General features: G+C 41.4%; 1 protein-coding gene across 1 annotated transcript in view; it reads left to right on the top strand.

The window, feature by feature from the left end:
* Positions 1 to 8,619: 8,619 nt before the first annotated feature.
* The window catches only part of adamts3 (ADAM metallopeptidase with thrombospondin type 1 motif, 3), a 170,905-nt gene continuing 163,649 nt past the window's right edge, over positions 8,620 to 15,875 (top strand). The window contains exons 1-3 of the mRNA XM_032516121.1: positions 8,620 to 9,000; positions 9,365 to 9,386; positions 14,841 to 15,274. Coding sequence (XP_032372012.1) covers positions 8,941 to 9,000; positions 9,365 to 9,386; positions 14,841 to 15,274 — 516 coding nt within the window. The 5' untranslated portion in view covers positions 8,620 to 8,940. The remainder of the gene's footprint in view (positions 9,001 to 9,364; positions 9,387 to 14,840; positions 15,275 to 15,875) is intronic.

The following is a 15,875-nucleotide window of genomic DNA, read 5'->3' as shown; positions in this document are numbered from 1 at the left end:
CCCATTACCATGATGTATTGACAATTTGAGTCTTTCATACAACAGTAAAAGTGATTGGGTTGGATGTACCCTAGGATTTAAGTAAGTCATTTTTCAGGATGTCAACTGTAACTAATGTAATCTTATTTGGGAGTTTTTCATGTGTACATATGTTTATACATTTTATGTATTTTATTGTGTTTTAGTATCCAGGGTTTAGTCTATATGTATTTTGCCCATTTCCTTGACATGTTTCCCTTTTGGGAACAGTAAAGTTGAGAAAACAATCTTACCACAAGGTCCATTTAACGGCTGTTCTTGAGCCTCTTTAGCAGCTGGAGTAGTCATGAGATTAAAGCTGATGTTCAATTCTTGACTTTGGAAACCTCAAGTGAGAAAACATTCTCACTACAAGGTCCATTTATTGTCACTGTTCTGGAGATTTTGATCATCTCACATGGTTGTCATCCATCCAATTGTAGATATTCAAATAGTTTTTCCCTTTCAACCTCAGTTAAAGTTGAAAGGCAACCAGAACAGACCAAGTGTGATGGAACAAACATGCATTACAATACCAAAAGTTATAAATATACAGAATATGCTAAAAAAAACAACTAGTAGTTTAAAAACACTATACAGTACAAAAACACACATAAAAAAACAGAAGAAACCATGGACAGAATATTGGCACTGATTAGATTTAGAAGAAGACCAAATTAAATTGTTAATATGTTAAAGCAACTATCAAAGTAATCAATTTGTACATGAATTGTGCCATTTCCACTGACCTTTTGAAATCTTTCTGAAACTGGGCACCAGAAACCTTAGGTGATCTGCTGTGCTCAACTGAAACCGGAAACCTTACATGCTAATAGAAAATTGATCTTAAATGATTCACAAATGTAATCATTTTTAAATAATATATTCTATACATCTTCTAACTCAACTTCAATCAGACGTTGTTGTAGTCTGTGGATGTTAGTTTATAATGTATGTATTTCTTTTCTAAGCATGTGTTTGTCTTGTTATTGGCTGTGGACCAGAGAGAAAACCTTTTCTTAATCATAAATCCATAAACAATAATAACTGTTCATTCCTCCATCCATATGCACATTGTAACACATTACCTACAGTCACCCTTGTGCCCTTAGTTTTATATGTTCCCAGACAAACCTATTTTGCAGCGCTAAGGCTTAAGTAAGAGCTGCAGAAAACAAAACAGCCAAAATATAAATAGTTTCCACTCAGGAGGAGGGGGTGGGGTGGGGGGGGTTCCCATTCAGAATATGACAACCATGTTTTAAATTATGTCACATCCCAGCACTCCCCTCCCTCTGCTGGAATGCTTCCTTTTTAGCACTGAAGAATTTTATTGCCCTACCTTCCCTCTGTTGTGGTGACACTGGGGGACAAAAAGCAGTGCTGACCCCATGGGGGCATCTGCTCGGCTCACCACCTAGATGCACATTGTGACTCTGGCATAACTTCGCTGTTAGACGTCAGGAGTCATTGTGTCGGGGCGTTTTTGTGTCTCAGGACAAAGCGCGAAAGAGAGAAAAGAAAACAATCCAGATGCCTTCTCTGAAATGGCCCAGCTTGCCCCCTTTTATAATGCAAGTGGGGGTCAGCTTTGTTGGAACGCGGCAATAGTTGTCGTTTTAGAGAAACCAACTTTCAAAGCGCATACCTACGTCTTGTAATTAGGTTAGCCGTTCCCCTCTTTCTGGACTTCATTGATGGCTCTGTCCTCTCGTGGGGATTACTCTCACTCGGAAAATTATACAAATTACACTCAAGGGCTAGAGCTATGTATTCATTTTCTTTGACTGAGTACCAGTTGCCCAAACCCGAGGCACGCACAGGCTGCAATTAAAGACTTTTGAAACAATGGGTTCTCACCACAAATATAATTTTTGTTTGTCTTTGTCTGCTTCTTGTAAATATCTGGGGAAATCATCTGTGCTGCTTCTACGACATTTTTTTCTCTGCGAAGTCAGTAGCAGAAGATGAAAATACTATAGAGATTGTACCTATCCACAGTATTTGAGTAGATATACTCAGTCACTTTCCGACACAAAATGTAAGTGACGAATGAAGGAGTAGGAAGGGAGTTTTATAGGAACAGAATGACAAAACAGGAAATAGAGGGGGCCCTGCTGTTGTTTTGATCCCACAATAAATATGACACCAAAATCTTATATCAAAAGACTTGTTTTACAGTAAAATATTCAGGACTAATTCATTTTGTCCCACAGTGTATAATTTACAAGAGTGACAGACAATGTGTGAAAGTGTAGTTGTTTCCACACCTATGCAAGCAGAAAACATCTGTTCTCTCAAGCGATATCCTTCCCAAAAACCTGCATGAAAAAGAAACAATAAAATCTTTCCCTGTAACCTCTTGAGTAAAATCTTGTTTCACACTATCTGCATAGAAATCCAATTTTGTTGCACAGGCCTGTTTTCAATTTGCCTCATGTGATTCACTGCCAATTGTAACAGCAACTTATTTGTCTGGATCTGTGGTTGCAAGGAAGACCAGATGTTGGACTCTGAGGCCAGATGAAGGAAGTCAGAGGGTCTGTGTCTCTGCGGCGGGTCAAGGATGAACAGGATGTTGATAAACTAACAAACCTTGACTCCTTAAAAAATCTCACTCTCCTCCCAGCTGCCCTCATATCTCTGTTTTTCTTTATCCCTTACTTTTAAGTCCAGACCCTCTGACCCCTCATTTATTTTCCCCTCGCCTTGCCTCTTCCCAACGGCGTCACCCAATTTCTATCACCTTTCCCTGCCTGTTCATCCTGTTCTCCCCCACGGCAGTGAGGCCATAAGGTGTGCAGATGTGCCAGTCAATAAGGTTTCCTTATCTGCAGGCCGCTCATCTACAGTCCAGCTGAAGTGGGTCTGGGAGCCCACAAAGCAAACTCAATCAAAGACACAAACAACAACGCCAACGCAAGGCTTGTTATTTTTCCCTCTAACTTATCAGATCATTTATTGAATCCTGCAGCACAATGACAGAGAAAGAGAACAGAATGTCTTGACACAGACCTCTAACAACCCTTTCGTTGTGCCCAATAAAAGCAGTGATATATGATCATGCGTCTTCCATATGTGATACAAACTCACACAGCGTCTCAGGGCTCCATCTCATTTGACAGTTCATTCTCTCGCTATAAACCACAAGGGGAAGACTCCAAACTTGGAAAATGAATTTGTTGTATTTTCTTCTTACGCTTTGTCTACAGTGAACAGGTGAATCTGAGGTTTGCCAAAACATGTCTAAAAGTCTGGGTTCAAACTTGGCCAGAGCTTGTTAAAATAGTCTTCGTTAATAGACGATTATACTGATATGAGCCTTGTTTTATCATCATTATATTTTAATGTAAAACATTTCCTAAGCATACTAAATATCAAGTTGAAATGAAGTTTGTAGAGCTGGATTCCAAAGTTCAAAGTCCTCAGGTCACAAGTTTTCATAAGCAAACTGAAAGTCAAGGAGCGAGTCTTTCAGCTGCATAGGTGCTGATCATGGAAATGACGTTTAAATATTTTCTTTGTAAACCTGTTAATCGTCCCTACACTGCAGAGGCCTACTGAATAACTAATTAAGCTTTGTGTCTAAGTCTCTCAAGTCTTTATTTTTGTGACTTAAATTCCTGTACGCTCAGGAGGTTCCAGGTATCTTGAAAACCACAGCCTGACATCATTCAAAATGATCATCTTGTGATGGTTGGGGCTGGCTGGCTGTGGGTGTTTGTTTTGTTATTTAGATTTTTGGTTTGTTTTGCCCTGTCTGTTTTTCTGTTGGCTCCGCCTCTGCCTGTCTCTGTTTGTCTCCGCTCTCCCCTGTCTACCTTTACCAGCCAGCTGACTGCTCACACTTGTTCTTCATCTGCTAATCACCTCTCCCGCCGTTCTAACCAATTAAGCTCTGCGTATAAACCCCGGATCTACTCATCTTTGCTCGATCGTTATTTCTGCTACGTTGATGACTCAAGCGCCAAGCTCTCAGTGACAACTGTTAGAATTGCCTGTATCCGCTTGTCACTGGTCCTCGTTGTGTCTTACCTTTTGTTGTTTTTGCTTTCCCACAGTTACATTTCACCTTCCTGTTGTCTCCAGTCAGCTGGCTCCTCCATTCGGTTCCCCTCCTCACGGCTCCTCGCTTCAACCTGCCTCCACTTCAGTCTCCCTCTCATTGGCTCCCTGGATCTCTGTGCCTCAGTGTCTCCTCCTTGACTTCCTTTGCTCCGGTCTCCCCGTTTCTCCCTGTGCTTCCCTCGCCCGCCTAGCCTACCTTCCCATCCCTCACCAGCCTGCCTCTTCCTACGAGTATTTTCCCCAGTGTTTATTCCAATAAAACTGTTGTTAGCCTTGCATTTTGTTCCGTTGTGTCGTCATTCGTCACAGAACAATCCAGCCGTCATGGACCCAGCAGGCTCGCCTCCCCACTCCAACCGGTCCACTTCCTCTAACCCATCCAATCCCCCACATCAGGATTTATCTTTTGCCGTGGCCTCCCAGGAAGCGTTGCTCGGACAGCATGCCTCGGCGATTTCCTCTATGGTTGGCGCTCTTCACCCCCTGGCCGAGGAGATCCGGCGTCTCGGTCATCAGCCCCGTCACATCCACGCCCTCGACCCTCGCTGTCGCCTCCCCTTCCCTCACTGTCCCCCGGGCTCTTCCTGAACATTTCTCCAGCGTGCTGGGAACATGTGAGGGGTTCCTTGTGCAGTGTTCCCTGGGGTTTGGGAGGCAGCCGGCAGCGTTCCACTCGGACGAAGCTAGAGTGTGTTTCGTTGCCGGGTTACTCCGCCTGGTTTACCTCAGTTAGTAAGGGACAGCCTCTTCTGCTCTCCTTGTACAGTTCCTTCATGGAGGAGATAAAGAGGGTGTTTGATTGTCCTGTGCGGGGACTTGAGATGGATGCCCGTCTCATGTCTCTCTGACAGGGGGATTGAAGCGTGTCAGATAACTCTGTCAACTTCCACATTCTGGCCGCCAGATCGAGGTGAAACAGTCCGGCTTTCCGCTGCGCGTTCCTGGCTGGTCTCAGTGAGCGGGCGAAGGATCTTTTGGCTGGCAGTGACAAGCCGGAGAGTCTCGATGGTCTCATCAAAGTTGTTATCAACCTGGACAGTCACAATGGGAGCTCTGGCGAACCAAACTCCACCCAGCCCTCGCCTCCTGCTGGAGGTTTTTCTCACTTGGCAAGATGTTACCCTCCTGTTAGGGTCGTTAGTTGACTGTGGTGCAGGCAAAAAACCTCCTGGATAGCGAAATTGCACGTCAACTCTCCGTTCCCCAGATTCCTCTTGACGCGCGCCTCCATGCCCCCGGCCTTGGTGGCCAGCCCCATGCCACTAATTCCCACTGCACTCCTCTATGAATCTATCATACTTCATCTCACCCCCTCTCCCTCTTTCCCTGTAGTTCATGGTATCCCCTGACTCTCCCTCCATAACCCTAATGTTGACGGGGTGCGGGGGAAGATCAGGAACTGGAGTAAGCAATGTCATGCATTCTGTCTGACGTCCCTCTTGTCCCTCCTTATTTGACTCTCATTCCCTCAGAGTACCATGACCTAGCCTTAGTTTTGAGTAAAGATCAGGCCCTGTCCCTACCGCCCCTACAACTGCTCCATTGCTCTCTTCTCGGACTCCCCTCTCCCGTCTAGTCATCTGTTTAATCTGTCTCATCCAGAGAGAGAGGCTATGGAGCAGTACATCAAAGACTTTCTGGCTGCTGGCATTATATGTCCCTCTTTGTCTACGGCGCTGGGTACCCTTCGCACCTGTATCGATTACAGGGGTCTCAACGCTATCACGGTTAAGAACAAATGTCCACTTCCACTTATGGGTTCCGCGTTCGGGCCGCTATTTTTACCAAAATCAGACCATCGTAATGCCTACGACCTTGTGCGTGTCCGGGATGGGGACGACTGGAAGACGGCGTTGAACACTCCCCTTGTCCATTACGAGTATTTAGTCATGCCCTTTGGCCTCACCAATGTCTTTCAGGCGTTTAGCAACGACGTTCTCTGGGACTTTCTGCATCAGTTTGTTTTCGTTTGAACGATATCCTGATCTTCTCCTATTTGCTTGTCAAAGCTGAGAAATGTGAGTTCCATGTCCCGTTGGTTCAGTTTCTGGGATTCTTTATCGAGAGTGGACGGCTCCTCGCAGATCCATCCAAAATACAAGCTGTGGTCGATTGGCCAACCCCCACCTACATTAAGTAACAACAGCCAGAACAGATCGATTCTCAACCGTGCCTTGAAATGTATTACATGTTCTAGTGTTGATGGTTAAATGATGGTGAGTAGATAGAGAGATGCCTCTCTATCTGCCTTCTTCCAATGGTAAGAAATCAGAGAGATTTCTTTAGAGTAAAGGTCAACTTGGTCCAGGAGGAATAAAAGCTACGGCAACATTTGCTTCAGATCATAGTCAAGAATCAATAGTAAGACAAGCAGAGGTTAAGGGTTAAAAACGTCTATTTAAAAAAAAAAAGCTATTTCTATACATTTTGTAATTTACTAGCCCTCCAGAAAGGCCAATACTGCTTCACCCTGTGGTTCGGGTTCATGGATAGCTGGTTCAGTGTACAGGTGATATATGTTGCTCAAAGATACAACAGAGGGGGCGCCTGAGTTGCTTTCCTAGTTGAGCCCATGTACAGAGTCTCAGTCCTTGCCACAGTACAGAGTCCCCCTCCATTAGATTTGTCACTGCAGACAATGTTCTGCAGAACACATTGTTATAGGACTTATTATTATGGTGGAGTGTTTTAGATTGTTCTGGTGGTACATGAATATTTCCTCTCAGTAGGCACCTGCTGCTGGGAAATCAAATTGGATCACTCCACAACTTCCTACTCCTATGCTGAATTTGTTTGCAGGTAGGTGGTGTTTTTAACAGCACATTTCCATGTTTGTGGGAAGCCTCCAATATTTATAAATGTTACTGATTATTTAGAAAGCGTTGTGCTTGAACAATTTGACTTCCTTTTAAGTTGTTGGAGACATTTAGGCTAATGTATTCCACCCAGAGATTTCCTCATATCTCCGCTGCTCCAGCGGAGCAGGTGCCCCCGATCCCAGAATTTCTGTAATAATATTCAAATGCTCTCACTGAACCTTTTTTTTTTTGAAGTCAGGGCATTTCTACCTGAGAGAGCCCTTACATGGGGAAAGAGAGAGGGAAGTCGATGATGTGCAGTCAGTAATGAGGTGGACTACAGTTCATATTATTGCAGACCTAACCTGATATAACATGCATCCATTACCCTCCGGTGCTTTCCAATCAGCTGAGAGCGGCCCTCTGCTGCTCTCAAACAAATGGTTCATGTCAAAAGTATTTAAGTCGAAATATTTTAAGATTTACAGTCAGACGCATGAGACATGTAGCTGAAGAACAAATTTAAAGAAATAATGAAACAAAAGCTACTTCTTTGAAACAAAAACTGTAATTCCTTCCAAAATCAAAAGTAATTTCAGTCAATTCATCAGTGTATAACTGTTTGATTTTAATAGAGATTCCTGTTCATTTCATGGAGAATATGTATTGCCTTAGTATTACCAGTATCTTCTTTTCCTCATCCGTTTGGGTTGTTGAAGGTGAGTGCTTCTCCCTGTTCTCCTGTCCCACCATGTGTTCAGATGAGGAAGGGTAGGCAACAGGCATTATAATTATTATTGCTAGTACTTTCGGTGTTAACAGGAACTAGGGTCGGGACCCTATCCAGGGGTCTGAAGATTATTAAAGAAAGAAGAAAAAAGGATCTGATTTGAATTTAATTGTAGCATTTTACTTCCCTTGCACTCTTGGTGTGAATTTCCCTGCTCTAGCTCTATGATTTACTGTGTTGATGTGTCCTGTGTTTCTTCATTCTCTTTTCATGCGAACCCTGGCTGCAAAACAAATTTCCCTTTAGTGGGACAATAACGATAACCTAATTTTTCGGGTGAAATATTGAATACTTTCCCCTCTCCAGGCCTCTAAAAATCCATCAAATGAAATAATCTGAGAAATAAAAATCCTTCTTGGGCTGAACTGCTCACGACTAGTCACTAAACTGAGGCAAAAATCTGCGAACGATGAGAGGTAGACCAAGGTAGACTGAGCTTAAGGGGTCACAACAAGTCCCAAAAAAAAAATACTAATAATAAAAATAGGCAAATAGGCAAGAAACATGCCTGAGGTTCAAAGTGTTACAGTTATAGTGTGGTATTTGTACTGGTGCTAGTTTTTATTTTTTGGATTTAATGAATGAATTTAGGTTTCAGTACCTTTTCTCTATTTCTCTTCAATAATGTCAGGACATGGGTCCTGTTTTATTTTTATTATAGTATTGTTCCGCCTTCCCTCTGACTCAACCAGTCTTGTTCTCAGTTCATGGATTGGAAGTTAACCAATGGCTATATTTGGGTTTATAATGAAGTTATCGGCATTAATGTTATGTATCATCCTGTCCTGGGATGAGGTTAGGGGAGATGGGGTTCTTCCCCCTCCTTCTCTGTCCCTCCATGTGTTTGAGGCTCGAGGACGGGGCGGAGTGACGTCACTCAGGGTTGGTCTTCGCCGTTTATTAGCCAGGGGAGCCAAGTGCCAGGTTGCAAGAGCTTCACACACTGCAGCTCTGTCCGGCCAGCGGCAGAGGGGATGTCCTACTAACTTCCACCAACAACAAAAAAAACAAAAACTTTCTAGAAACTTGCAGTCCAACAGAAAAAAAATACACTGACTGACTGACAAAGTGTCGCAACTCGCCTCACTCCTGCGTTAATGAAACTTTTAGAAGTGTTTTTATTCTTTTGAAGTAAAACAGAGGCTGCACGTCCACTTTGATAACTGTTGAATGAGCCGCAATTGCGTAGTATCCTTCCTGATTTTTGGTCTTGATTTGAATTTGACGGTGAGGTAAAGGTGTTTCTTCATCACTGAAAGACTCGTGATGGCTGTCCTATCACTAGCGTTACTACTCCTAGGATTTGTATTGACTTCAGCTGACAAGGTAAGTGTCCGCACCGCTTCACATTTGACTCTCCAACCGTTGCTCAACTCGTTCGCTTCTCCCGTTAACATCAAGTTAAAGCAGCTGTAGCGCAGATAAGCGGTAGCCCACACAGTTTTTTAAAAAACTCTCTCCAATCTTTTATATCTGGCTGTGTGAATGCGCACACTACTTCCTCTGTGAAGTCCATATTGACACTGCACACGCATGACTTTAGCCTGTTATATAAGACTTGTAAAATAGAGGCATTTTTGTTACTTTTTTACAAGCACCTTATGTGGCTGCTGGACTGTCAAATTAACATTTCTTTCTTGCTGTAACGCATTTAACGATTTTCTTTTTTTTATTCCTCTCACTCTTACAGGCTGGTGAAGTAGATAGCGAGGGTAAGTCCTGTTTATTTCCTCTTCATCTAGTGCATAGTTAGATGTTAAGGTGTGAGAAAGTAGAAGGAAAACTCAGTAGAACAACCTTGCACTGAGATCAAGGTGGGAGGGGAGTTTGTGTGTGAGGAGCTCTGTAACACACTCTCCCCCCTCTGCTACTACCCTACCATTCCCCCTAAACACACACACGTATATTACATGAGCAAACTGCTTCAAGGGCTTTGTTATACAGGAAAGAAAATTCCACTTCTAAATCTTGCACATCTGTTATCCATTCTGAGGTTAAGAAACAAGTGAGCTGCAACAGCGTCCACCTAGGATCCTTTTACACCCGCCGTTATCTTCTGAGCACCTCAAGGCCCCTGGCACAGCGAGATGTCAGCTGCCAGTTAGACTGTGATGGCGTTTTTTCCTTGTAGTCTGCCACTGCTGGCTCTTCTTTTGCCCATTATCAGCCTTGTAAATCAGTTATTGCACTCATTTAGTGTGGTTCCTCTTAAATGTTCACCTCCGACTCTCCTTCTTTTACAAGTTAAAGTCAAAGAGCCTCGTGCGAGAACCACTTGTACCAACACATGTTGTTCCCAAGTGATTCATGAGAACTTGTCACATTCAACAATCTCTTAGATATTAAACGAAACGATTGTTCACTTTGTTCACACTAAACTGAATGTTAAGATGTTAACATTATATTGGCACATTTGGCACACAAATTTATGTGAATGAATGTATGAATATATGGCTAAGCAGACAACATCCAGGTCTTTATACAAGTTGCAATGTACGATCAGCTACTGTATAATACTCTCATCTGTTACTGTCATGTCATCTTGACTGTACACGTTTTATTTATTTTATTTTTATATCAACTTCATGTCAAAAGATTCCTCTTTTATTTCAGAAACAATACATCGCTAATATTTACAATTTCTATTTTGGGTCTCATAATACATCCACTGACGCTGCTGTATTTGTTCTCCACAAAGTTCTTTTTCCTCGTTTTTGTGAGCCAAACCTTCCCACAAACGGAGAAGAACATGAAGTAGGGGCGTTGATCATGCTAATGATCACATCTCATGAGCGAGCACCTCTTCATGAACATGTGGCATTCATCAGGTTGAAACAAGCGGTTTGAAGAGAGTTTCGTTAATCTCAATTGGAACATGTACGTGCAAACTAAACGGAAAAAAAGTACGAGAAGTTTGGGATAAGTATACAAAAATACTCTTGCATGAGTGAAGTTTAAGTTGACGCGTTAAGTTGCTCCTTTTTGTCATATCCATATAGTTGCAATCTAAATGACTAAGTATTCTTCACATAAAGTGCTTGTCGGATCGTCTAACAGTGTCTGAAACTGGAACCTGCATCAGGCAATCCAGTTAATGACGACCATTTCACCTTGCGATTGTGCAATCTAGTGAATCTGTACTGAATCTGTTTTAATTGTCTTTAAATGGTATTTTATTGACCTCTGTAAACATGGATGTCAATGGAGAAAGTGAAAAACCTTCCTCAGAAACCTTTCTACTTTCTAGCTTTGCCTTTATACTTTGACACAATGCATCACTTTGAATAGAGAAAAAGAGAGGTACTCTAAAGTGCAATGAGTAAAGTTCTGAGACAGCATTGTAGCATTGAAGCGTAATACCTTTTAGAACGATACATGGTACTCAGTGTAAAAACTAGGCTAAGTTTTGGGTGTTAAATCCCTAAAGTGTGGCTTGGTGCTAGAGCAATCGCTCCTTAAACGCTACTTTATCAGAAATACAACAAGTGCAACTGATCAATTTGAGCAGTTTTAGAAAAACCAAACAATCTTGCGTTGTTTTAATAGAGGTGGGAGAGAAATAACGAGAATCTGATTTAATACTGTGCTACTACAATAGTAGTTGTTAAAAATGATCCATGACAATGACTGTTGTCTTGTTTTGTAGATGCGTTTTTGTGAATCCCTCATGTTAAGGTCAACTAAGTCCAGCGTGACAATAGCAGACTCAGCCACAACCAGTAACAACTACTATATAGAGAGATTACTACTGATTGTCAATAGATTCATTGGCTAGTGTTACATTTTATGAAAGTCTTAAGGATCATAACAAATAAACTGAACTCTTACTTTGACATGATTTGAATCCAAATTTACAGAGTCTTTAAAAAGAAATCTAAATGCACCTGCGTTGTAGCTCTGAAAGAACTATTGTAGAATGTACAGAAATGTGCTTTTTTTTCCTCTTCTCAGGAGAAGAAATGGCTCTTGAGACCTGGGCCTCCTGAGGATTAAGTGAAACCCCACTATTCAAATACTCAGCCATGAACAGAACTAATTCTTGGTGCCTCTTTGACTCATGGCTCTATAACCTTTGCGTCCTTTAAAGATTTGTCACAACAGTATTTCTGCAAAAACAACATACTGTCTGGAAATATTAACTATAAATTAGCCTTCCACATGTTGCACAAGATTTTCACATATCAGTATCAAACGACTAACACGGTATTATTCATTATTCATGTTTGCAGAGAGAGAAAAGCCATAGCGTGATGTAACTGGAGGTGTTGGCCGTGTAAAAAAGGCCCTTGATGCATGTTCAAAACCAGACACGTGCCCGCAGTTTGCTTCGGTTGAGGAGATTTAACAAAGATGCTCTATGTCTGCTTATCTCTGTTAGCTTTACAAAGCCAGTGTGATGAAGCTTCTGCCATCACTCACATCTTATGGTGCGTCATTTTATCGGTACTATCACCAGATTGGCTGTTTGATATATGCATGCTTTTCCCCAAATTCTTCCCACGTGTCCAGAACGAGCACACTATGATTTGTAAAGTATGCCGTTTCCTCAGGCTTGTAATTTGAGTTTCACCATTGACACCTGTTTGAATATCTTCTAGTCAAAACCTACAAGATAATTACGAGGTTTCGATATTCATTCTACATTTTTTTCCAACCAAAACCAAACCAAAGATTTTAGAATGTGCCTGCCATTGCACACATTTGGAAAAGCAAACCAAGCCTGGGTGGAAATTTCCTTTTTTTTAAGAGTTTTTTCAAGGCCCACAGATTTCCTTGTGCAATTGAGTTGACCACAAATTAGCCAATGAACAAGAGCCTGAGGGTTAATGAGGCATTATGCCAAGATAAAACGCATCTTGACTAACATCCAGTACAGGATCCATCTTTTTTTGTGAGCTAGGTATTTACTTAGGAAATGTAAAAGGCAGCAACTGCTTATCAAGATCATCTGGAAGGACGTTTTTCTTCTCTAGGCTGTCTAAATGAAATGCTTCAGTTGGACCTGTAGTTGCATTGCCAGACCTAAAGCATAATTCAATTTGACTTGTTGAATCTGTGATGTAGAACAAGGCCATGCATAAAACATGACGGTACAAGAATATCACAGCATTCTTACTCATTCAAAGACCAATACTTTGGCACAACATAAGTGTTGTTTCAAGAAAGGCCCATGCAGAAAGTCTGGGTAGAATACTTTGTAGTGTGCACGTGTGTACTTCTTCTATGGTTTACCTTTCAGGTATCAAGACAGAGGCGCAAACTTATGATTTAAACTCTGTCTTTAAGGAAAAATTAACTCTTGCGGGTTTTTTTGCATCAAGAATAGGCTTTGGCGGTATAACGATATTGCGGTATATGGTTTTAAGAAATGCCAACTGTATGTTTTTCAATACCATCAAAAATACAGACACTCCTCTTTCTATAAAACTGATGTAGAGATGCTGTATGAAATGATGTAGTGCACAGCACGAGCCAGCAGAGTTCAGTCTCTACTCTCGACTGGGAGGTTCAGGCATCTGAGCGGAGTAAAACGGCGACTACAAGTGGTGAGGATCACGTACTATGGGTAGATGCTAGGTTGTGCCCGATACACCTGTTAACGGCAACAAGAGCATACTGCGCAGGCGTCAACACCTTTCACATAGACGTTACTGCAGTGTTTATATTTTACATATACTCTGGGTTCCCGATGTTATTAATGTGTCCCCAATTTAGGATCACATTCCTGTTGGAACATGTTTGATTGTGTCGTTTTTGGTTTAATAGCCTTATTGGGGATTTTTGCGGCTATAGGCTACGTTGTTGCTATAGGCTCCATAACAGCCTTTCTTCTGCTACATTTAGCCACATGCTAACAGCAGGGAAACCTGTAATCTTGGTAGCCAATGTTGTTAAATTTCTTCCCATGTTTGGACCACATTGCTTCTGGAACATGTCCAGTTGTGTAGTATTTGGTTCAGAAGCCTTTATTGGGGATTTCTTATGGTAGAAAGTGCTGCTATACTTATTCTACATTATAGGCGTTTTTTTTTGTTTGTTTTTTTTACAGAAATACAATCACATGTATTGAGTTTAAAGATAAAAAAAATTCCGAATTTTTACTTTAATCACAGAGTTCTGACTTTTTTCTCAGAGTTTGTACACATTTACATAGCGATTACCCTGGTTAAATAAATAGATACTTCCCCATCCTCATCTTGAATTCTTAAAACTGGACTTTAAACCTACCTGTAGCAATATGGCCACACCAACACAATCTCTTTTTAGGTATTTTTTTTGTTCTTTTATGATGATGATGGTAGTAATATTCATGATAGTAATAAAATGGCCTACAGTCTCAGGAAAAACCTGACCTTGGATCTTGATTTGGAATGATTTGTTGATCAATAATTTAGTTGATAGGAAATTAATCAAGAATACCAAACGTTCCACAGCTCCAGCTTCTTACATGTGAGGATTTGTTCTTTTTATTTGTTTTAAACGATTGAGTAAATTGTGTATTTGGGATTCTGAAAGTTAGCTAGACCAAACAAACTATTACATTTTATTTACTTTGTACAAAACATTTCACGGTCAGTTCTCTTTTAAATTTTGTAGAGTTATTTTGTGGAATGAAAATTTACATTTATGTATTCCTCTGTGTCACTTTCTATGAATAAAAATAGACTTAAAAATGCCCTGCTGTCTAAATTATGTGATTTTAGAAAAGAAAACTCTTAGAAAACAGTTGTTTTTACTGTAAACATGGCAATTATTTCTGTTTTTATGAACTTTTTGCTCCCTAACACTTAAAATGTAAAAGATTTTATGTTTACATTGGTGTATCTCCTTTGGTTGGGGTTTTTATATAACCCGTTACAGGTTTCTACCACATCCTCACATGTATTTTTGTATTTCTTCAATGTAATTTGTTTTTATGTTCTGTAAAACAAATAAACTAAACTAAACTAATTTTGATTCTGGAAACTTGTTATGGGTATTTTTAAGAGAGTTTCTTAAAATAAATGTTTGATTGATTGACTTAAATAGTTCAGAGCATTATATCCTCAACACGTGAACATTTGGACTGAGACTTACTTATTTTACACACATGCAATAGTGTATTGTTACTTCTACTTCCTGGTGCCTTGAAAAAAAGATCTCATTGTCGTTGTGTTGTTTTACAGACCAGCTGAGAAGCCGTCTGAAGGAATACGGCCTGGTCACTCCCTTCAGCACAGACTCTCATGGACACTACCTGTCACACCTGCTCTCTGCCAAGCACAAGCAGCGTGTCAAGAGGGAGGTGCTTTCTTCTGGTGAAGTTGAACAAAAACTTTTCTTCAACATCTCCGCCTTCGGGAAGGAGTTCCACCTACGTCTGCGTCCCAACAACAGACTGGTGGCGCCCGGCGCGATGGTGGAGTGGCACGACGAGATCCAAGGCTTTGGGAACGTCAGCGCCGGTGACGATGCCAGTACGGGCGCCAACCAGACCGAAGCCACCAGCAGGGCGGAGAGGATACTGCAACGTGAGCTGCTTAAAACAGACTGCACCTTCATCGGTGACATCACAGACGTTCCCGGGGCCTCGGTTGCCATTAACAACTGTGACGGACTGGTAAGTCCTCCTTAGCCATAAAGCTTCTTTTACTCTCCTACCCCCTCAAATCCTGTCTTTTCATTACAAAAGTGCCATGACCTTATCAACTATACTCTAATGGATTTTAGATGTCCGTATCTCCTGAGTTCAGCCTTTCTTTACGTCAGCACTCTACATTTTTACAGCACATTGTTCTTGGAGATATTCTTCAGGCCGACAGACGGAATAGCTTTTTATACAGATGTTTGTCACGGGTGAGTGGCCATCCATTGCGCCCACAAACTCAATGGATTTTTCCCCCCAACCTCTTCCCAACATAAAACACAAGTTCCCTTTGTGCTCCACAAAAGTCTGCAGTCCTATCCTCCCCATCACCCCTCATAAAACACTTGAATAGTAATTGGGGAATGACCTGGGCCAAAATCTCTTAGAGTAGGCCAAGGAAACATCTCCACATACATGGAAAAGCAACTCAAAGGATGTACTGTAACTCATGTCTCCTGATAGGCATTCACAATCTGTTAAAAGATAAAGCTGGTGGTAGTTTATCTTCATTACTCATTGGATGAAACCGAACCATCAATTAATTCACCCTATTGTATAAGTTTATTCTCTAAAA

The sequence above is a fragment of the Etheostoma spectabile genome, chromosome 5 (assembly GCF_008692095.1).
Source record: "Etheostoma spectabile isolate EspeVRDwgs_2016 chromosome 5, UIUC_Espe_1.0, whole genome shotgun sequence".
Lineage (NCBI taxonomy): Eukaryota > Metazoa > Chordata > Actinopteri > Perciformes > Percidae > Etheostoma > Etheostoma spectabile.
The sequence above is the reverse complement of the archived record's forward strand: the minus strand, read 5'-3'. Positions and strand labels throughout refer to the sequence as shown.